The 24,705-nt window shown below is 45.5% G+C and overlaps 1 protein-coding gene across 1 annotated transcript; it reads right to left on the reverse strand.

The window, feature by feature from the left end:
- Positions 1-3,081: 3,081 nt before the first annotated feature.
- On the reverse strand, positions 3,082-22,589 carry vegfaa (vascular endothelial growth factor Aa). Its single transcript, XM_080472519.1, has 6 exons — positions 21,988-22,589; positions 17,963-18,005; positions 14,066-14,262; positions 13,290-13,366; positions 13,167-13,199; positions 3,082-6,165 (listed from the first exon to the last, which is right to left on the reverse strand). Coding segments are annotated over exons 1-6 (417 nt in total). The 5' UTR covers positions 22,054-22,589; the 3' UTR covers positions 3,082-6,164.
- Positions 22,590-24,705: the final 2,116 nt, after the last annotated feature.

A 24,705-nucleotide genomic window follows, 5' to 3' on the forward strand; every position in this document is an offset into this window, starting at 1 on the left:
GATCTGGAAGCGTTACTGGAGCCTGATGAAGGAAAACACTAAATAGATAGGGCCAGTTAGTTTGCATGTTGCTTCCACACAATATCACCTTCAGCTGGTGAATATATGGATTTTTATGCGATCGGGCTCAATGTTTACCTTTCATAAATCAGCTTGTAAAGGTGTTTGTGTTTAATACGGTAGCCTCGTAGCAACTTGCTAGAAATGAGTTGGTAACTGAGTTTTCTTTTTTCTTTTTGAGGAAATGGATGAAGAAAGGAGGATTTTGTGACGAGGAGGTAATGACGAGCCTCTACTGTGATGAAGGTTCAGGATTAATTCCTGCAGAAACAGTCATTTCTCCAAACCACACGACACTGTGATTTTAAAGGAAAGATAAGTTGATTGGTAGGATGCAGACTTGAGAAGGTGTGGCTCCGCCCTCCACAGTAGTACGAGTTCTTCATTTGACCTCCACCACAAGAAAAAGAAAAACTTTCTACAATAGAAATCTCAAATGAAATTCAGATGCTTTGAAACAAGCAGCTCATAGACGTAATGAAGAACAGCTCCTCTGGAAAATAGAGCAGAAGAGTCTCAGGTCCACAGGCTGGAGGTCAGAGGAAGCTGACCCTCATTATGTCCTGATCAGGAGCTGGACGCTCTGGTTCTGGTTCTGCTGCTGATCAGCCTGATTGCTCTTTTATTTCTCTATATCATGCAACTATTCCCTCCACATTTGAAACTCAACTCAAAGATAACAAAGGTGACTGGAGTGATTTAATCCTCTGCTGTCACCTCCTCTCCTCTCCTCCTCTCCTCTCCTCCATCTTCTTTTAACAACCACAACCAGCTGGGACCGACCCTGGCTGGATGAAGAGGAACAGAGGGATGGGTGGATGGATGGATGGGTGGATGGGTGGATGGGTGGATGAATGGGTGGATGGATGGGAGGATGGGTGGAAGAATGGATGGATGGGTGGATGAATGGATGGGTGGATGGGTGGATGAATGGATGGATGGGTGGGTGGATGGGTGGATGGATCAATGGATAGATGGATGGATGAATGGATGGATGGATGGATCAATGGATAGATGGATGGATGAATGGATGGATGGGTGGATGGGTGGATGGATGGGAGGATGGGTGGATGAATGGATGGATGGGTGGATGAATGGATGGGTGGATGGGTGGATGGATCAATTGATAGATGGATGGATGAATGGATGGATGGATGGATCAATGGATAGATGGATGGATGAATGGATGGATGGGTGGATGGGTGGATGGGTGGATGAATGGATGGATGGGTGGATGAATGGATGAATGAATGGATGGATGGGAGGATGGGTGGATGGATGGATGGATGGATGGATGGATGGATGGATGGATGGGTGGATGGATGGATGGAGGGATGGATGAATGGATGGATGGGTGGATGGATCAATGGATAGATGGATGGATGGGTGGATGGATGGATCAATGGATAGATGGATGGATGGGTGGAAGAATGGATGGATGGATGGATGGGTGGATCAATGGATAGATGGATGGATGGATGGATGGGTGGATGGATGGATGGATGGATGGATGGATGGATGGATGGATGGATGGATGGGTGGATCAATGGATAGATGGATGGATGGATGGGTGGATGGATGGATGGATGGATGGATGGATGGATGGATGGGTGGATGGATGGATGGATGGATGGATGGATGGATGGATGGATGGACATGGACAGGCAGGTAGTTGGACGGATGTGTTCCAGTCTTGACAGACTTCTTGATTTTCTTGACCCCTTGGGGAAAGCCTCATTAAGGAGGCATCAGCAGCTTCTGCAGCGCCACCTGTAGGAGGTAGTCCGTCATGTTGTTGTTGTTAAGTGACATCATGAGAGGGAGGCGGGGTTATAGGTCGAGAGGCGGGGCCATGATGTCATCATTTTCAGCTAATGTGCGGAAAACGATGACGTGTGGACGGCTTTGTGTGTGTGTGTGTGTGTGTGTGTGTGTATACATATATATAAATATACATATATATATATAAGACACACCTGTGAAATATTCATGCTGTCTAATCAGCATCTTGATCTGCCACACCAGTGAGGTGGGATGGATTATCTCGGCAAAGGAAAAGTGGTCACTAACAGATTTAGACAGATTTGTCAACAATATTTGAGAGAATTCGGCCTTTTGTATTTATAGGAAATGTTTTAGATCTTTGAGTTTAGCTTATGAAAAATAAAAGTGTTGCATTTATATTTTTGTTGTGTGTATATATATATATATATATATATATATATGCACAATATTAGTTTAACATGTGATTTGTAATGCAATGTTGAAATAATGAAGTAGAATACAAACTTTTGTCAATCTAGTAGTCGGACTCAGTCAAATCCAGTATATTTACAATGCACAGTTCATGGAAACCTACAATTTATTGCAGTTTTGTGGGTCTTCAGATATGTGTACTGCAACTGATGATATATTGTGCAGTCTTAGTTTTTATATAATTCTAACCATTAGTATGACAACAAACTGTGTTTTTATGAGATCTGCTTGTGCTAACCACCACTAATTCCTTTTGTAGAAAGATACAGATGGGATGGACCGGTACTGATACCCGTATCGGCCCGATGATGTACGGATGCTGTAAATTTATCTCTCTAGTCCAATCCCTGCTACATGCTACATGCTACATGCTACATGCCAATGAATTTCAATGCTCCAAACTAAACATGACTAAAGTCTGACTGAATGGCGGTCCCTCGGTCTGCAGTACGCAGAGCACAGTTCATAGATGACGCTACGCTCGGCGCTATGCTACTGGAGACTCTTTCGTATACGAAACCTTCAAGGCTGTTGGAGGTGACGTAGCATTGACACAGCCTTCGTGTATAGTTTACTATGAATTACTCTTAGTAGTATTGAAGAAGTACATCGGCAAGTAGCTAAGGGTTAATACTTGTACTCTACCTTTAAAATTGTGCTATCAGTGCACCCCCAAAACAAAGAATATTAAACTCTACCCCCAATCACTTTTTCCGTCACCCCCCATCCTGTTCATCCACAATCCAGTGTCACACCAGAAAACAATGAGCTTTCAAACCCGTTGACTTTAATAAAAAACATTGCATTTTCAAAATAAATATGTTTTAATAGTTACACTAAAAACTATTAACATGTAAAACATTTTACAGCAATAAATATATTAATGTGAAAATATACTAAAATGTGTGGCTGCAGTCAAAGAAAAGTCATTTAAATACAAAGAGAGAAGTGGAACGAGGCCGTGGGCACCGAGCCAGAAACACACTCCGAGGGCCTCTAGTCTGAGAGAGCAACACACACACACACACACACACACACACACACACACACACACACACACACACACACACACACACACACACACACACACACACACACACACACACACACACACACACACAGCAGCGGTAACGTGTAGAGACGAGGTGTGACTCAGCAGAACAGATTCTCTAACAGGAAGTAAAGTGGGAAATGGTGTGAGGCTCGGGTGGAGACTTGCCTCCTGGAGCTGCACTGAGCCTGGCGGGTCGGCGTTAATCTCCTATTTGAATATAAGTGTGGATATCAGTGGCTGGTTTCAGGTCAGAATGCTGGATGCAGGTTAGAGTCGGGTTGATATCAGAGTCTCCAGTTGGCTCTCTGTTGGCCTCTTTCAGCTCCTGCGGGAGGCACCCGGGGGATAAAGTGTGGATTTGATCAAACACGTGGAGCCATATAATTAAGTTCTGCTTCCAGCCAGCAAGTTATTTTGTTCTGGTTGGTGCCATCGACTGATTGTTAGAAGAAGTTGACTCATTCTATTGACGATGTGAAACTCAGAGATCAGCCAAGTTAATCATTAATCTCTTCAGAATTAGTCTGGTTTTTCTGCATACGCTGCTGAAATGAGGCGCATGCCAGGGATATATTTCCTTTTGGTCATAGTCTATTATTGTACTCTGTACTGTTGAACTCCAGCGTTCCATAGACACAGTCTTTACAGAATAAACTTTTGTGAAAGCAAAGCACCACAACCGAGTCTGACCCACATATTTCATATCAAATATCCTGATTTTACCTTCATATTGGTCATTCCACAAGAGAAATCTCACAAATGGCAAATTAGCTTCACATTTTATATAAATAATGTTAAATTACGAAATCACGAGTTAGATTTAAAGTTTATATCCTCTATTGGTGTTTGGCAACTTTTTGTCGAGGTCACAAACATCTCATAGTGTGAAATAATCCAGAGAGGATTCAAGGATCTGGCATGAAGGGTTCAAGGATAAAATCTTACATAACTTTGGTGTTTTTGAACATTCCTTGTTTTCCACAAGCCCCGCCCACTTTTGAAAACCACACCCCCTTGTATCAAAAATAGAGGACATAATGAGCTTGGACTTTAGCACGCAGGACATTAGGAACATTGAGGATATTCATAGAAAATAAGTTTGTTGGGATTTTTCCTGCTATGGAATGACTTACGCATATAATAGTACTGTATTATTATCATAACTCTGTAGGACTTTTTCCTACAAGGATCCGTCCTGTGGCTCATTGGTGAGGCAGGTCTTTCTCACATGGTAACAGTTTAACAAAAGCTTCATCTGAAATGGAATCGCTGCCCTCAAACTAGAGGCCTCGCTCTGATCCGACAGTCTTCTTCAAATTAGGTCCGAACTGACCAAGTGACTTCGAGAGTGCTCAAACACATGACATGCCTGCAGGCCGGCCGAGTGCCAAATCACATGTCTGCTTTCCCAGCCCCAAATGAAAAACACCTGTGTTGGCACATCAGCCACGCACATGTTGGTGGTTGGGGTTTTTATCGGCCAACGGGCCGGCGATGATTCCCTCCAGCTGCTGAGAAACACAGTTTCAGTTTAAGTGGAATGTCAAAGTCCTTTTTTTCCCACAATAACCAAAAAAACAAAAAACATTCCATTTGTGGACAAATCGAAAACAGCTGAGGAGTACAAACATGAAATAACTTTAACACTGCAAATAAATATCTTCATACAAAATACTGAACATATTCTATAAATTAGATGTAGTGTCATATACAAAGAGATATCTGGTAAGTATATACAGATTGTGATTGACAGAACGGCTCTTTGCTTCTTTTGGAACACTGTGAACGAAAAGGAAGGTGGTGGATTTCTGTGGAGCGGATCTTCTCTGATCAGTCGTCTAGTTACTTCAATTCTCTGAATATACCTACAGTAGTATCCCTTTAGACAGCCTTGTTTCAACGTATTGTGTGACAGGAACACAATATCTCCAAATGTAAATAATATACTTTGTGCACAAAAAGAGACATTTGTTTTCCCCCGGGGGGGGGGGGGGGGGGGGGGGGTACATGAAGGTGGCCTGATCAGAACCATGTGCTGCTTCAGTGTCCCTGGACACGGCCACTCCGAGCCAGCGTCTGAACATCTCTTAAGGCTGAAACGTGGCAGCGGGGCTGATCAGTCGCCCGGTTCTCTGGAGCCCTTTTAGTTGGGGAGAAAGTCATCTTCACATTATCCGTCACCGCGACACGTGACCGCAGTCTCTTCAGGTTCAACCGTGAGCTCGGCGGAGAGAAGCTTCGGTTCTCATACCGGCCGGAGTCAGTCAGTCCATGCAGTGGAGACAGACGTCACATCGTGTCATCAAGGGAAAGAGTTCCTGGGCCTGCCAATGAAAGTTCCTCAGACGTGGGACGGCCTCTTCGTCCGACCGTCTGGCTTCCGGTGCACCGCGCAATCAAGTCGCCGGTTTTGTCGTTACTTAGAAATCTCTCATGATATCCACAGCAGATGAGCATCCAGTGAAGTGTTACATACAATAAATCTTCTTTCCCAGCTCTTGTGCTGAAGAGTTTCCTGTTCACACGCCGCCGGTGCGTTCCCGTCATTTTAAATACTCAGTTTTCTCTTTAACGTAGCAGCGATAAACATTGTCGAAGTGGTATAGTAAATACACATATATTAATATCTTTAGACAGAAAACGGGCTATGGAGCTCTGCATTCACAATGTCCCGTCTTCCGTTGTCGCTTTGTGTCCTTGCAGGGAATGCATCCTGACGTTTCAAAAAGTGCTGTGCCAAGAAAAGAATTCCTTCATAACAGTGTTGCTGGTCTCATCTCCTCGGTTTGTCACATCTGGAGGAAGAGAGGAACATCTGGTTAATGTAATCTGGCCAACGTAACACAATTATTCTGCATTCAAACGAAGGGATTGTTAGGAGACGAGGACGGCAGGGGGAGAGGAGGACGGTGACGGAGGAACGACCGAGGTCACGTTCTGCCTGCTGGTCTTTGTTCAGGTCGATGGATTAAGAAAGTGGATTTTCTACCATCCATTGAATCTTATTAGCCCAGTTCCAACCCATAGGACGGCAAACAGTAGACACACATGGGCGTGGGGTGGGGCGGGGGGACAAGCACCTAATCCCACATCCTGAGACCCCCTTCGCCCAAACCCCCCGGACACTGATCAGCCAACTGGAATCATGACCCCAGAAGTGTGTGACTCTCCACAAGCATAGAGTGGGGGGGGGGGGGGGGGGGGCGGGGGTCATGGCTGTGGTCGAGGTCAGGACAGGTCGTGGAGCACAGCTTTGTTAAGCAGAGACAGGAGCTCCAGCAGCTCGTGGAGACGAGCGGCACTGCGTCCATTGACAGACTGTAAGTGTCGACTCATGGAAAAGCAAAGTCCAACATCCTCATGAGCAGGTGGCTTTTACTTCTCTTTGGTATGTGGAAATTACCCTCGCATGCCATCTGAACATACAGATTACTTTTTAGTAACTTGTTGGTGGGGCAGCTGATGAACTGATGAAACATGTTGATATCAAGGTTTGGGTTAATAACAAAAATAAAGTTCTTAGTGAGTATAAACACTGAAAGGTTTTCTCGTTGCATTTTAAAAATAGCAGTGTTGTTTTGACTCTTTCATCCGTTAGATTTGGTGACCTCTTTGTGAAAGATACCACTGAAACAGATCTGGATGACTTTTTCTGGATTCATCCAGGTCCAGGACTCAATACATAAGTATGATTTATCCTAAAATGTATTCTCATACTCATGTTATGGTTGTATTCATTTGTGTAATTCTCCTTGTGGATGAGTCTGATGGTGAAACGTGTTTTTGGGGCTGCAGGTTCCTTCATTGTTCTCTCAGCTGCTCTGGGTGAGGACGATGCGCCCCACCTCTAAAGTCTGGTTCTATAGGAGGTTCCTTCATTGTTCTCTCAGCTGCTCTGGGTGAGGACGATGCCCCCCACCTCTAAAGTCTGGTTCTATAGGAGGTTCCTTCATTGTTCTCTCAGCTGCTCTGGGTGAGGACGATGCCCCCCACCTCTAAAGTCTGGTTCTGTAGGAGGTTCCTTCATTGTTCTCTCAGCTGCTCTGGGTGAGGACGATGCCCCCCACCTCTAAAGTCTGGTTCTGTAGGAGGTTCTTACCTCTTAAAAAGATCTTCCTCCCCTCTTAGCTGCTGAATGCTAAGAATCGCCTTTAACTACTTTGTCATGTGTCAGCACAAGAAGTCCAATAAAACCCTTCTGCTCTGGCTCTGTTTTACCAGAAAGGCCAGCGAACTCCAGAACCAGCAGAAACACTCAGACACTGACACTAAGAGACTTTTGTTGCCATCATCAAAACACTTTCAGTTTTTAAAAGGAAATATCTTTCTACCAAGGCGGAACTTTAGCAGCCATTTTCCCATTTAATAGCGAGGCTCGTCGGATTAGTGTGAATATCCTCCCAGTGTGGACGGAGCAGTATTTCCCATTAAAAGCTGGAAAGAGTTTGAATTAAAGTCGTTTCTGACCAGGTTTCCACGGTGGCGGTCCCTGCAGAAGCAGCTATACTCTCAACTTCCAAAGCAGCCCAGATACGTAGTGGCATGTAAGATGACTGAGAAGCCCTCCATAGTGTTTGCTTATTGTCATGACCCGCCCTACTCTGGATCGACTGCGCCGTAAACATCAACCAATCAGATGAGTGGAAGCAGCGAGTACGAGCCAATCAGCGGCAGAGTAGGGCGGGTCATGGCTTCATCATCCTAGGGATCGTAGATACGGCTGAGTGATGCATCATGGGGGATTTGGAAGTGAGTGGACACAACGCTGACTGAACAATAAGTGGGTATTTGCTGTGTACCTGTGTATACCTAGACTCCACCACTGGAAACGACTGAGACGCTGAGCAGTGATGAGGAAAAGAGCTCTTCATCACAGATTGTCTGAGCTACATGCCCAAGGTCTCCGCTCTCCACCAGTTGCTGCCGTCGTAAACGGTTACTGATTAACACTGAGCTAACAATGTTTTCTGCTCCACTCAGCATATCTACCACAACCACCAATATTATTTTTTTTAAATCTAGATAATGAAGAGTACAGTTAATGAGGAACAATGTGTGCAATTTGATAAGAAGGAAAGCTTAAACGTAGATTGTCATTCTTCATCATACTAGTTCACTGGTCCTTGTGATATTTAGTATTTTATTACTGAGAAACGAACAAGACAAACAGAAACTTTGTGAAAATTGATGATGTGTATGTCTGGATTGATTTGAGCTCACCTAGATATGAAATGTTAAAACGGCTTGGTCTACGGGGAAACACTCGCAGTTCTCCAACCATTTAACTACTAGAAAGACTTTACTCACCAGCAATGTAATGTGCTATCTTCAGATGCTGCTGGGTAATAATAAAACTGTCTACAAACTGGATACCACCTCAGGTGAATGAGGATTTATGGGAAAACCAAAGCTCTCAAGGTTTACGTGCTGGTCGAAGGACAGGACTTTCTCTTTCCTCCCGTTCGTGCTCACAAAGCCTGTTGGCATCCAAGAAAAGCACTTAGTTTGCCAGAGGCATCTTAGAGATCCAGCAATTTCACTCGACAACAGCTTGTGTCGATGGAAAAGTAAACAACTGACCTTGTATGGAATATATAGGCCTGGGAGTTTCCAACCCCGTCCACGCTTTTTATATATAATGAGTGATGGCAAAGGTTCAAGTCTGGGCTGAGGAGCTTGGTGTTGTGCAACAATCACATTGGATGAAAACAAGAATTCAGCAACACTGATAAGACCATCAAGACAGAACACAATGCAAGCAAGAACCAAGCACGGAACCTACACATTCCCATCTACGAACACAACACGACATTCACAGACAGCAGAGGGAGAAACATGCGTTCTCTGAAGGAAATGCTTCCAGGCTAAAAGCACAGAGATGGGTGGGAAATAAAAAAGGGGGATCAAGGCACGTGTTTGATTGGAACAAACCTGCAAGTTCTTTCGTTTAACTCAAGCTGCCTGGACTTGCAGTCTAACTGTGTGAATTTGCAGGAACATTGACAGGTGAAAGGGTCCTGCACAAACAAGCGCTTCCTTCTCTCTGAGCAAGGCGCACAGTGGCTGCAAGAGAAGCAAAAAGGGAGAGAGAGGGAGAGAGAGGGAGAGAGAGGGAGAGAGAGGGAGAGAGAGGGAGAGAGAGGGAGAGAGAGGGAGAGAGAGGGAGAGAGATCTAAGCTAGAGAGCAGATTCTGCAGAAAGGGCAGACGAAGACACCCATGCAATACCCGACCCACCCCAACACACACACCTCCCCCTTTATGGCAGCGCACCACGCCGCCGGCATCAGCCACTCTTCACCTCTGACATTCTGCTTCAGTGTGGCTCCCTCCAACACTCTCACCCCGTTCACACCTCCAACACTCTCACCCCGTTCACACCTCCAACACTCTCACCCCGTTCACACCTCCAACACTCTCACCCCGTTCACACCTCCAACACCCCACCCCGTTCACACCTCCAACACTCTCACCCCGTTCACACCTCCAACACCCCACCCCGTTCACACCTCCAACACTCTCACCCCGTTCACACCTCCAACACCCCACCCCGTTCACACCTCCAACACTCTCACCCCACCCCGTTCACACCTCCAACACTCTCACCCCATTCACACCTCCAACACTCTCACCCCACCCCGTTCACACCTCCAACACTCTCACCCCGTTCACACCTTAAGGAGTCTCCAGTGTCCTGGCTCATGTGTCCGCCTTTCCTTTATGGTGACATTTTCATGGATGAGTACGACCAAAACAAACACACCTGAAGCTAAAGGCTAAAGTAGCAGCTCTAACAGACAACCGGTGACATCGACCAACACCGAATCCTTCCGGAGCACGGTGGCCTGGCGGTTTGAGAAAAGCGTCATGGAGAGCTCTCGTTGGTCCACTGGCAACACAATCACATTTACACTTGAGCTCAGAGTAATCCACACGACCTCCGGAGGGGGTCTGACCCCTAATTTGTCCTGGCGGCAGTGTGAAGGCAGCACTGCACCCAGCAGAAGCACAAGACTCCTTTATAATTGGGTCAAGTATCCAACTGACTAATCCCTGAAAAGGCCTTTCCGATGTGTCGTCCGGGTCATTGGCTTGTGTTGCACATGAAGGTCGTCAAATCAATTCATCCAATTCAAAAAAGGCAGGATTTTGTCCAGAAGTAAGAAAACAAAACTTTTCTTGAATTTTGGGTGTCGGTTCACTCTGAAAACACAACATTCGTTAAATTCTCAGAATCGGTCTCCATGGAAACGAGGGGAAACGCAACTTCTTTGAAAAGACTTGCAAAGCCTCACAGAGCAAACAAGTTCCCGCCGGACTTCCTGGTTTCAGCACATTTCCTTTGTAATAATGAATAATAGTTTGAAGGTGAATTATACTCAACAGATGGTGTATCGGAGCTTATGAGATAGAAGGTCACACCACAGACTCAACAAGGGGAGCACTAATTACATATGTGTAGTTATTAAAGGTCAACAAGGAACCGTGCTTTGTCTCCCTTTCATGTTTGTGGGTGAAAAATCACACGTCTGAAGAGGAACTTCAAATGACATTCTGTGTGACCTCCCTGATTTGTTGTATGAAAACAAACAGCACGTCTGATATTCTTCAGTTACAGCTCCAGTGGGTATGATTTATATGACTCGACAGTATAAAAAAGAAAATAGAATCACTGAAACTGTAAAAAATGACCTAAAATCTTTATAACTGTCTTTTCATATGGAAGTGTTACTATTTTAGAAATTCATAGTGCTGCACGATTGAATCTAAAAGCTAAATTTATTTATGTTTCTAAATGAGTTTAAAATCAACAGAGGCTGGACACATATTACTTTTTAATAGAAAACATATATTACATTAGAATTAATCCTTAGGGTCTATAACATTTATACGCATCTTTAAAAAAACTTTTTGCCAACATTCTTATTTTATACACAGGAACGTTTTAAGAACGATGTGAACATGGAAGAAACACTGAAAACAATGTAGTTTTCATGTTGGGCCACTAGTTGGTGCTGTTCTTAGTTTTAGTACTGAAAGTACACAAACATACAAACAGCAGAGATCAATGAGCTCTAAACATAAACAGTGAGGAACACGGACAGACCACCAAGTTAGATGGTTATTATGGTGACTGTCAAAATAAAAGTACCAAGTTAGATGGTTATTATGGTGACTGTCAAAATAAAACTACCAAGTTAGATTGTTATTACGGTGACTGTCAAAATAAAAGTACTAAGTTGGATTGTTATTACGGTGACTGTCAAAATAAAAGTACCAAGTTAGATTGTTATTACAGTGACTGTCAAAATAAAAGTACCAAGTTGGATGGTTATTATGGTGACTGTCAAAATAAAAGTACCAAGTTAGATTGTTATTACAGTGACTGTCAAAATAAAAGTACTAAGTTGGATTGTTATTACGGTGACTGTCAAAATAAAAGCACCAAGTCCAGGAGAATATAGACTGGCAGTCATGACACCACGGAGGAAACTTTGTTCTGGTTGGCTCTACTGAGCATGTGCAGAGGAACTAGTTACTACCAACATGGTGACCAGTCGCAGAAGGAGCATTTCATAAATGCTGTTTTACCCGTTTCCATGGAGACAGAGTTGAAGCATTTTCAAAAAGTTGTGTTTATCCCATTTCCCCAGAGTGTTGCCTTTTCAGCGGCAGCATTGTTAGCTTTAGCTTTCTACGTCTAGTGATTGTAGTTAAATTCAAAAGCGTAAAATGCCGTGTTCAGGCCAGATGTTTCATCTGGACAGGAAGCAAAGGTTTGTTTTCCAGCTGCTGTCTGCTGCACATATCTGAGGACTGGAGGGAGAAACTGTCTTTGGCTAATTTTACGCATCATGTCAGCTCACAAAACCATCGAACCTCTAAAGCACTTTTCTTACTTTAGAAAAGAAAAGAAACTGTAGTTGAGCAAAAATATAAAATGAGAACTGAGATAAGAAACAATCTGTGTAAAAGAGATAAATGCTGACCTTGAAATGGGAACGCAGACTTTCAATCAGCTAACGAGGGCAAACAGGAGCTGCAATCTGAGCAGAGCTCCGAACAGAGAACCGGAGCTGTGTGATGATTCAGACGGCTGAGGAGCTCTGGCCCGGCTTGGTTCCAGCGCCTCTGCCAGCTGCCTACGTGCTCCACGACAGGCAGACGTCTGACCAAGCTGAGCTCAACCCTACCACAAACACATGGATCTCATCTCTCCTCCACCAATCCACCGGGTTTCACCGAGCCAGGGCGCACGCACACCTCTGATCCGATTAAAGGAGCCCAGCTCCCGCCGGAGCCTTTAAGACGTGTAGGGAGCGCCGAGACGCACAGTCCTGTGTACACTGTGACAGCCAGCGAGCTCTAACGGCGCTCATCCTCTGGTTACAACACTAAAAATATAAATAGGTTAACCGCATGACACCTGTTGCTATGGTTAGACTGGGGAAGTGGCCGAGGGCCGGGGGTCGGGTTTATGCACCTGGAGTCAGGCGTGCAGACGGCAGCGGGTGGCGTGAGGTCGGCCGGCTAAACCACCACTGCTCACTGATACGGCCGCACCATAACCCACTAAACCCAACGCCGTAAAATGTGCACGCTTACAGCGGCAACAGCTTTCTTTGGTAGCAACCCAAACATGCAGTCTGTCGTGCTCATGGAGCTTCAGAGCAACAGAAACTGAGCCACTACCGGCTGACAACAGCCTCGATCCTCAGCTCACAGCCACACAGCTCAGAGGAAGGGGAAGGCGTGTGCGTTTGACTTTGACAAGAAAAGACAGAACATGTACTTACTATTCTTTCTTTGCTTCCACTTCCGGCTTGACTCTAGAAATGCAACAAGAAAGGCAGATTAATGAAGATTTCGGACTTCGTGGAGTGACTGCTTGATGTGTGTCAGAGAAGGCCAGTTCTTACCTACAAACACATTTTTGATGCTCTGTGAAGCTTAAATGAGCAGTATGTTTGCTGACCATCGGTCTCAACCGCATCACCTGGAAGACAAACAAGCAGAGGTTGGCATGAAAACAGCAGAGGAACTTATAGCCCAGTGTGGAGACACAGATCTGTCAGCTCCGCATGTCAACACTGCCAGCACATCAGCTGTCAAATGTATGTATACATATACAGTATATATATATGCACGTATTTGCAAACAGCGGCCAGGGCGGCGAGCGTTAACCGCTCAGTCATGGCTGTAAACACGCTGCACCAGGCCAAACAACATTTCTAAGATACCAAGACTCACCACTTGGTTTTCTCAGTCTGTTTCTGGAGAGAAAAGCCGTGCGACTCTACGATCATCCACACTGAACGAACAACACAGAACCTTCCTCTGATATACTGCATGTTGAAGGACATTACATCATTTATACACTACGTGAATGAAGAACTACGGTCATTTGTATAATAAAGTAGGCTTTAGATGAATGGTCGAATGGTTCCAAACATGTTACTTAAGGTATTCCTGAGGTTTGGAACCGCTGTCTTACATGGCCTACTCCAATTTACCCACCACCAAGGTGAAAGTACAAACTCCTCTTAGTCCTGTACCGAGGGTTAAGGGTCTGGGGCATCTCTGCTCACTTCCTTCACTGAGAAGGAGCCGGCTGGTTCTGCACTCAGATGTCACATTACCCTTTCAGGAGTCCACACAGTTCTTCCGCCCGGCGTCCTCCCTCCCTGGAGCTCACCTGCAATGTGACGTTGCGGGTTTCCGTTGGTACGCACTCCAAGGCCTCGTCGTTGCAGCAGCCCCCGCAGCGTTTGAGGACCACGCAGGACGGGATGTAGGTGTGCTCAGTGTCTTCTGGGTACTCCTGGAAGATGTCCACCAGCACCTCCCGGGGCTGGCACATGCTCTTGGTGATGACTTCTGTGATGGGGATGACTACAAGAAGAAAGACAAGATACGGACCATTAAGCACCAACATCTGATGACTGAAGAAATGATTAGGAGTCTTTAGAAAAATACAGAATTCATAACAATTTGATAAACCAGGGAGACTATTAGTGCCAAAGGCTCAGGAGCTAATGAGACACTGACCGACGTGTGCAGTAACATGTACCTTCCTTTCTAAATATGGAATATCAGTGGCGTCTATCAGAGTGGGCAGGTGCCGGGAAGACTTTATGCTCTATGATTAATTTACAATGGGCAATAAGACTTATGTTTATGATGAAATCTGCTATTAACCAGACTGAAGAGGAAATAAGCTGAGAGACGCTGCAGCTGTTTGGTGGGAGACATTTCTTCAGCTGCCCCCCCCCCCCCCCCCCCCCACCCCACACACACACACACTTTTAATAGCTGACTTTATCAGATAATCGGTGGAATTCTTCCAATCTGTTCTGAGTCTCTTGAGTTACTCTTCATTTTCCCACAGTCATTTCTTTGTTCCATGATTTTTCCTTTTGTAATTCATGGTGAATGGAAGCAAATGACTATGGAACCGAGACCATTTGCAACAGATGTTTTTTTTAATATTCCATTTTCAGGGTAAAGTTGTTGACATGCAGTAATTGTAAACCAAGATGAGTATTAGGCTCTAATAATACAGCAGCAGTAGATCAAACCCTATGGGTCAAAGTCAGCTGAGGGATTGGACTAAACTTTGCTTTAATCCCAGTGACAGAAAACTCAAAGACTCACATGGAAGGCGGCTCGACTTTGCTGAATGTCTGTATGAGTGAGGAGGAGCGTGGAGCCCAGAATAATCCCTCCCACGCTACAGCCACACTGTTCCTCATGCCCCCGGCAGACTCCTGACCTCTGATTCGTCAGAGCAGCCGTGACCTCAGGCACCGTGGCGCCAGCGCTCACCTCTGACATGTGACCCCAGAAAAACCACCCAATGTGTCGGAATTAAAGCCACGCACCAACTCTTCACAATTCTATTCCTCAGAGAAATGTCAACCGATCCTGGAGAAATGTATTGGAGACGTCAAATAGGAAGACAGATGTCCTGACTTCTGATATGGAAAATAAGTGGAAGGGCTCAGGGCAGGATCACATGGTTTCTCTTTATGAAGACTAAATCTGCAGCATCATGTCGACGCTGTATGGAGGATGACTCAGCTGTTCTGATTCCTTTCACTAGACTGACGGGACATCACTAGATCACTAGACTGAAGGGACATCACTAGATCACTAGACTGACGGGACATCACTAGATCACTAGACTGACGAGAGATCACTAGATCACTAGACTGATGGGAGATCACTAGATCACTAGACTGACGGGACATCACTAGATCACTAGACTGACGGGAGATCACTAGATCACTGGACCGACGAGAGAACACTAGATCACTAGACTGATGGGAGATCACTAGATCACTAGTCTGACGGGAGATCACTAGATCACTAGGCTGACGGGACATCACTAGATCACTAGACTGACGGGACATCACTAGATCACTGGACCGACGAGAGAACACTAGATCACTAGACTGACGAGAGAACACTAGGTCACTAGACCGACGAGAGAACACTAGATCACTAGTCTGACGGGAGATCACTAGATCACTAGGCTGACGAGAGATCACTAGATCACTAGGCTGACGGGACATCACTAGATCACTAGACTGACGAGAGAACACTAGACTGAAGGGACATCACTAGATCACTAGACTGAAGGGAGATCACTAGATCACTAGACTGACGAGAGATCACTAGATCACTAGTCTGACGGGAGATCACTAGATCACTAGGCTGACGAGAGATCACTAGATCACGAGGCTGACGGGACATCACTAGATCACTAGACTGACGAGAGATCACTAGATCACTAGACTGCTGGGAGATCACTAGATCACTAGACTGACGAGAGATCACTAGATCACTAGACTGACGGGAGATCACTAGATCACTAGACTGCCGGGAGATCACAAGATCACTAGACTGACGAGAGATCACTAGATCACTAGACTGCTGGGAGATCACTAGATCACTAGACTGCCGGGAGATCACAAGATCACTAGACTGACGAGAGAACACTAGATCACTAAACTGACGGAAGATCACGAGATCAACGTGATGATGTGCAGCAGTTTTCAAGTGACAACGGAAACATTTCATGGTGTTCTGGGTGACACAACAACGGAGTTCGGAGACACTGAAAATTAAACTTTTTGAAAACGTTGGGCTTCGTGTTGACGAAGGAAATGCAGCTGCTGCACGTTATCAAAGCAAACAGCCCCCTCTAGTGGCCCACCATGCTAAACACATTGTTTTCAGTGTTTCTCCCGTTTCCTTGGAAATGGACATCATTTTCAAAACTTTGCCGTGTAAACCTGAAACTTTTTCTGAAACAGAAAAACGATGAGTTTTCATTTGAGATGTTGTCGTGTAAATGAGGCCTAAATGTGCCAGAACAGCTTCAATGCTTTTTCTTATTGTTTCTGTGAATGAAGGTCTGACGGAACCCTTCAACACATCCGGAGAAGTCTTAAAGACGTTCTGACTGAATCTGTTAAACATGATGGTTGAAGTTCTCTGTAAAGCCGCTGTTACTCATCCATCAACCCGTTTGGAGCTGAGAATTGATGCCTTACGTCCCTGTGCATTGTCATTCATCTGTCTTTGTCTCATGTGACGGTTTGGGTCATCCTCTCACACCTCAGAGAGATTTACTAGATTATACGCTCCTCTGTCTTCAATAATAACCAGAACAAGTCGCTGATTACCTCACGAGTTCCTACCAACTGTCTGTTATGTCCACAACTCTACACTCAGGTCCCTGTCACACATAATCAATGGGTAATTAAGACAATGACGTGTGTGTGTGTGTGTGTGTGTGTGTGTGTGTGTGTGTGTGTGTGTGTGTGTGTGTGTGTGTGTGTGTGTGTGTGTGTGTGTGTGTGTGTGTGTGTGTGTGTGTGAGAGAGAGATGTGGATGAATGGAATTAGAAGAAACTTTAAGTTTTTTTTGGGAACTCCCCAAGTCATTATTGAAATTATTCCTATTCATGGTTTTGATTTAGATCTCATCCTGTTCTTGTAATTTGACACCAGCAGTCGACGACTTAAAGTCTGTCCGACTTGTTCACATCAATCTGGAAGGTGCAGTTACCTCGAATCTGCTGGTGACCTCATGATTTCACACCTTCACTCTAAACTCTGAACAGGTGAAGGAGCCAAACAGTTTCCGTCCTTCCTGTGAGGTCTGTTGTTGCTGGGCGGCACGAACCACCACGTGGACTAATCAGTCCCCGCTGTGTCGTCAGCTAGCACGTTCCCTGACAATGTGCAGCAGTAAAACAAACCAGCAAACCTTTTCAGAGACGCTGCTCGTCCCGACTAATTAGCATCTCCATCCCTGTCAGCGGACAGGGAAGCCATGGCCCGGCGCCAACGTGGCTCTGGATGAAGGCTGACTGTCGGCTCCTGTTTGGACTCAACACACCGGAGAGTGGCTCCACAGACCTCACTGGGAATCCTGACGTTTTATGGTCACTCCAAAGTCCCAAATTAGACCTTTCACCGCTTCGAACTTTGATTTATGCATTTCCTCGCCAAGGAAAATCCTACAATTCTGCACCTGTGCTAAGGAAGGAAATAGGTTTCACACAGCAAGAGGAAAACTTACCTTCATTTTTACTCTTGTCCACTCCCTTGTTGAGACTGGCCGTCTGGAAGAGATGCACATCAGAACAAAGTCAAACACATTTTAACCAACAGCACCAGCTCACAGTGGAGATTTACAAATACTCCTTGAATGCATGTTACTGGACTATCTTGACAATGTATTGTTTCTATTTCACAATGATTTAAACAGTCTAGTAATAAGTCCACCGGACCACCTGACATGAGGTGGACCAGAATCCCCCCTGGCCCCACCGGCTGGGAGTCACTCATCTCGTCTGTCCAGCCACAAAACAAAGAAGAAAGAAGAAATGGTAGAAACACCAACGGCGACCAGACGGTCAATGTGACTTGGTGCTGCCTTCCAACTCACACAAGTGGCGTTGTTGTGTCGTACACCATGTACCTTTTAATGAAGGGTTAATAAAGAGTGTAGTACGAGGAGTGTACAGATTCAAAACAATAATTAATTTGTGTTGTTTGGATAGAATCTGCTGAAGTGCAGTTTGATGCAATTCAATAGAAGAGAAAACTAAATTTAAGTGATGAAAGTGGTGATTATATTACAGAGTCAGGTCAGAGGGACGTCAACGCTGCAGCTCTGGAAAGAAAGAAAAAAGGCGTGGCAGCTCATCCAAGACCTGCAAAAGTTGATGGAGGAAACCTTAAGCTGCATGGAAGTGTATGTTTGCATTGATGGATCAGGTCATTCAATATGATGTGGTCGGGTGGAGGTCAGGCTGTTCTCTGTGGAGCGTCATGTTCTCCCTGTGGAGCGTCATGTTCTCCCTGTGTGAGCGTCATGTTCTCCCTGTGTGAGCGTCATGTTCTCCCTGTGTGAGCGTCATGTTCTCCCTGTGTGGAGCATCATGTTCTCCCTGTGTGAGCGTCATGTTCTCCCTGTGTGGAGCGTCATGTTCTCCCTGTGTGAGCGTCATGTTCTCCCTGTGTGGAGCGTCATGTTCTCCCTGTGTGGAGCGTCATGTTCTCCCTGTGTGAGCGTCATGTTCTCCCTGTGTGGAGCGTCATGTTCTCCCTGTGTGAGCGTCATGTTCTCCTTGTGTGAGCGTCATGTTCTCCCTGTGTGGAGCGTCATGTTCTCCCTGTGTGAGCGTCATGTTCTCCCTGTGTGGAGCGTCATGTTCTCCCTGTGTGAGCGTCATGTTCTCCCTGTGTGAGCGTCATGTTCTCCCTGTGTGGAGCGTCATGTTCTCCCTGTGTGAGCGTCATGTTCTCCCTGTGTGGAGCGTCATGTTCTCCCTGTGTGAGCGTCAGTTTGCATGTTCTCCCTGTGTGAGCGTCATGTTCTCCCTGTGGAGCGTCATGTTCTCCCTGTGGAGCGTCATGTTCTCCCTGTGTGAGGGTCATGTTCTCCCTGTGTGAGCGTCATGTTCTCCCTGTGTGAGCGTCATGTTCTCCCTGTGTGAGCGTCAGTTTGCATGTTCTCCCTGTGGAGCGTCATGTTCTCCCTGTGTGAGCGTCAGTTTGCATGTTCTCCCTGTGGAGCGTCATGTTCTCCCTGTGTGGAGCGTCATGTTCTCCCTGTGGAGCGTCATGTTCTCCCTGTGTGAGCGTCATGTTCTCCCTGTGTGAGCGTCAGTTTGCATGTTCTCCCTGTGGAGCGTCATGTTCTCCCTGTGTGGAGCGTCATGTTCTCCCTGTGGAGCGTCATGTTCTCCCTATGTGAGCGTAATGTTCTCCCTGTGTGAGGGTCATGTTCTCCCTGTGTGAGCGTCATGTTCTCCCTGTGTGAGGGTCATGTTCTCCCTGTGTGAGCGTCATGTTCTCCCTGTGTGACGGTCATGTTCTCCCTGTGTGAGCGTCATGTTCTCCCTGTGTGATGGTCATGTTCTCCCTGTGTGAGGGTCATGTTCTCCCTGTGTGAGGGTCATGTTCTCCCTGTGTGACGGTCATGTTCTCCCTGTGTGAGCGTCATGTTCTCCCTGTGTGAGGGTCATGTTCTCCCTGTGGAGCGTCATGTTCTCCCTGTGGAGCGTCATGTTCTCCCTGTGTGAGCGTCATGTTCTCCCTGTGTGAGGGTCATGTTCTCCCTGTGTGAGGGTCATGTTCTCCCTGTGTGACGGTCATGTTCTCCCTGTGGAGCGTCATGTTCTCCCTGTGGAGCGTCATGTTCTCCCTGTGTGAGGGTCATGTTCTCCCTGTGTGAGGGTCATGTTCTCCCTGTGTGAGCGTCATGTTCTCCCTGTGTGATGGTCATGTTCTCCCTGTGTGAGGGTCATGTTCTCCCTGTGTGAGGGTCATGTTCTCCCTGTGTGACGGTCATGTTCTCCCTGTGTGAGCGTCATGTTCTCCCTGTGTGAGGGTCATGTTCTCCCTGTGTGAGTGTCATGTTCTCCCTGTGGAGCGTCATGTTCTCCCTGTGTGAGCGTCATGTTCTCCCTGTGTGAGGGTCATGTTCTCCCTGTGGAGCGTCATGTTCTCCCTGTGTGAGGGTCATGTTCTCCCTGTGTGAGGGTCATGTTCTCCCTGTGTGAGGGTCATGTTCTCCCTGTGGAGCGTCATGTTCTCCCTGTGGAGCGTCATGTTCTCCCTGTGGAGCGTCATGTTCTCCCTGTGTGAGGGTCATGTTCTCCCTGTGGAGCGTCATGTTCTCCCTGTGTGAGGGTCATGTTCTCCCTGTGGAACCTCCGTTAGCTGGGAGCAGCTCCACCCAGAAGGACTGGATGAAGTGGTGCAGAAGCTTTTCAAGAGGAAGACAGACGTCTGGTATTTATTTTACTGTTGTGTTAAACTACGACCAGTTCTCTAATGGGGTGCTTGAATAGAAATCTGCTTTTTCCTTTTAATTTCTGAGAAAGAACCTTGAAAAAAACTAAATGATTAATTTCAGGAAAATGCATTTTTATTAACTGAATCATAAATCTGTGATTGTGCCTCAAAAACTTAGGATTTGTAAATGATTTCTGTTTTATCTGTGTAACAACAGCAGTAGTACACATAGAAGGACGTACCTAGATATAAGTCGCTAACTAGAAGGAGAAGAGTTCTGCATATTATTGGATGGATCTCAACAGTTGATTTCATAATATATGACAAAGATTAGGAAGTCTAACAACAGACGTAAACTCTGTACTAAAATCTAAATTATGCTCAACAATCTGGGAGGGATTATCAATCCTAACAGCTTTCTTGGACAGATCTTTTTAATACATAAAGAGTTTATATGAATATGAGTGACTTTTGTAGAACATGGAGTAAAATACTGCACTTTGTATGTCCAGATGGAGACAAATACTGAAATAAAACATGAAAACATCCACAAGCCAACAAGCTCCAAACAAGAGAGAGAAAAAACTTCAACCTAAAGGTCTTCTGGATTTAGTTTGAAAGGGGCCGGAAACCCGTTCTCTAAATAAAAGGTTTGATATGAGAGAGAGAGAGAGAGAGAGAGAGAGAGAGAGAGAGAGAGAGAGAGAGAGAGAGAGAGAGAGAGAGAGAGAGAGAGAGAGGCGCTGCTGCAACCAGCGGAGGTATTGCGTGAGAAAAGCAGCCAGTGTGGGAGCGAGATGGGCATCATCATCATCATCATCATCATCATCATCATCATCATCCTGCAGGAACCGGGTCTGAGCTTCCACAACACCCGGATCCACAGCAGCTGCAGCATCAAGCCAATCTCACACCTTTACGCATCTTAAATGCAAAAATAAATTAAAATAAAAAAATCTAAAACAAGAAATGACGAAGGAATTATCATAAATCTGCGCGCGTAAAAACGCAAATATGAATACATGCATTTGAAAATACATGACTAGGAGTCATTTATAATATATTAATAGAGTAAAATATAAATCGGATGTATAATCGAAGAGCAATTTACGAAGCTTTTCAAAAGCTTTTCAATCCACAGATGGAGATATTAACCCGCACAGTTACTTATCCTCCTCCGCAATAAATAAATATATAAATACACGTGTTGCCTGGATTGTAAATAACTGATTGCGGAAGTTTTCTTTGAATTGAAGTGTAAATGTTGAATGTGTGGCCGCAGTGAAAGAGAAGACTCACCTTTACAGAGGACAGATGAAGAACTGCTGCAAAAAGGATTTGTACCAAAGTGACAACAAAGTTCATGGTTGTAATCCCGCAAGATGAGTCGTAAAATCTCAGCGGTCGTTTAAAGAGTCCAAAAAATAATTCAGTTCAAACACTGTGGACAAAGCAGCACGCGGTCTGAATAAATAGGATTTATTTGAATATGTGGCGGTAAACGTGTCAGAGCGGCTCCATGAGGGAGAGCTCCGGTGTGTGGCAGCGGCGCGCCGAGCAGAGACCGACCATCCGCAGACAAAGACTCCGGGATGGCTCCGTTCAGCAGGGGAGCAGAAAATCCCGGCTGGAACCCGGCAAACCGAGCAGAGCGGCTCCTCCGAGGGGGATGAAGGCACCGGGAGGGGGAGGGCGCACAGCCGGGCGGGTCAGCTTGCCAACTTTACGCACCGGTGTCCTTTCTTCATTGATCCCGCTGCGCGGAGGCGGTTGTGGGTTCAAGTCTCCGGTGTCGGTCTCCTCTGAGTGTTCACGCTCACTGCACCGTCTCTCGTGTCGTGCTCGTGCTGCCGTGGCGGGTCTCACTGCTCAACCCCTCTCTGCGCCGCGCTGCCTCCTCTGGAACCGCCGATGGACCGGTGCACTGTTAAGAAGCTGGCCAGGCATCGTTCGGGGGCGGGGCTCCAGGACTCTGGGCGGACCGGGACGACCAATGGGAGCGCTCGGGGGGCGGGGCTTCGCTCAGGTCCTGCTCATTCACACGCTCTCCTGACGCGCGACTCATTAACGACGCAACGCGGCGCCGGTCACGTACTTTCATTCAGTCTGCGTCGGTGGGGGGGGGGACGGGGGGGGGGCGGGGGGTTCCGTTAGACTGATCACCAGAAAAAGTACAATCTGGGCTCAAAAGCCACAATATTGAGAATAAACTGAAATTTTATTTAAATAAAAGCAATAACTGACTTTAATCACCAAATTCTGGGAAAAAAATATTTCAACAAAAATCTCTAAACACTGAACATCAAAATTCTGACTTTAATCTGAGAATTCTAATGAATTCTAAATACTGACATTGATCTCTAGAGTCTGAAGAAAACGGCACAAATTCTGACTTTAATCCAAAAGTCTTTTTATTTATTTATTTATTTATTTATTTATTTGTTTATTTATTTGTTTATTTATTATAAAATATATAAATAAATAAATAAATTCTGATGATAATCTATAATCCTGGAAAAAAAGTCATTGTTTTCAAACAGGGCTGAATCTGGATATTCTATCAATAGAAATTGTGGAGCTGTTAAAATGTATTTACTGCATGCATATCATATAGTGAGTACATTTTATCAGATTTAAAAGAAAAAAAAGGATATAAAAATTACTTTGAAAAAAAAGCTTGATGATTATATCAAAATTCCATCAATGATATAAAATATGAATTCGAGATGAAATCAGATTGATTGATCCGTCCATCCTTTATGGTCACTTACAGCTCAATAACAAAACTCCTCACTTTTCCAACGAAGACGTTTCACTTTGACTCTATCCACGAGACGACAGGATAAAGAAAGTTTTTGTAAATGTAAATTGTGAAATACAATGCAAATCAAATCAAGAGTAGATTGTTAATACATATAGAATAGATAAATACATATAGATTGATTTTTATTATATATAAATAACTTTTCATTGTGATTTTTCAAAGAATAACTTTGAAAAGTCAGAAACTTAAAAGTGTTTATGTTGAAATATTCTTTGACATGTTGACCCTCCCTCACTAAGAGGCCTTTCACTTTGGATAGTCCAGGACTCGGTTCTCCTGGGAGGGGGCGGAACCGAGAATCTTCAGCCCTTCATTTGGTTCAGAGACCTTCACCTTCACTTTAGAGACCAGATCCAACCGCCTGGAAAACCTCACGCAGTTACACTAGCTGCTGGTTAGGGGGCGCTGTCTCCAAAAACAAACACTGACCAGAGAGGAAGGGAAGAAGAAAGACGGCTCATTGATTGGTGGCTAGGATAGTTAGCTCGTGGCTAATGGGTAGCCACAAACAACCATGATGTATAATCTTCAGACCAGACATCAATGAGAGTCTTCCTCATTACTTCACGTCTGCCCGCAAGATATTTTCTAAACTTTTCCTTTCTGCATCTGCTTCTTCTGATTTGTGCAGTTACTTTTGTTTCTATACTACCCAGAATGCATTGCACTCTACGTCACATCCTCTCATCCTGCCCTCTAGAAAGATTTTATTTGTAAATGAAGCAAGACCCAGCATTCCACAGTTGGTGGTTCTGTTCACATCGCCCAAAGGAAACGGTTCTTCCCTGAGGAGACTCTGGTCCGGATCAAACTGGAATGTGAACAGACCCTGAAGAGACTCTGGTCCGGATCAAACTGGAATGTGAACAGACCCTGAAGCTCAGCAGAGGATGTTCTTTTGACGGCAGTTGAAGAAGTTTCATGTCCCTGAGAAGCTGATGGTGAACTTCTGCTCTGCCGTCATCAAATCCATCCTCACCTCTTCCATCACTGTCTGGTTCGCCACAGCCAATGCCAGCGGCAAAGCCATCGGCAAGGCTAGGGGCAAGGCTTGGGGCAAGGCTCGGGGCAAGGCTCGGGACAAGGCATGGGCAAGGCTCGGGACAAGGCAAGGCAACGGACAAGGCCAGGGACAAGGCTCGAGGCAAGGCTAGGGACAAGGCTAGGGACAAGGCTAGGGGCAAGGCTCGGGG

This window comes from Lipophrys pholis (genome assembly GCF_963383615.2).
Source record: "Lipophrys pholis genome assembly, chromosome: 9".
Lineage (NCBI taxonomy): Eukaryota > Metazoa > Chordata > Actinopteri > Blenniiformes > Blenniidae > Lipophrys > Lipophrys pholis.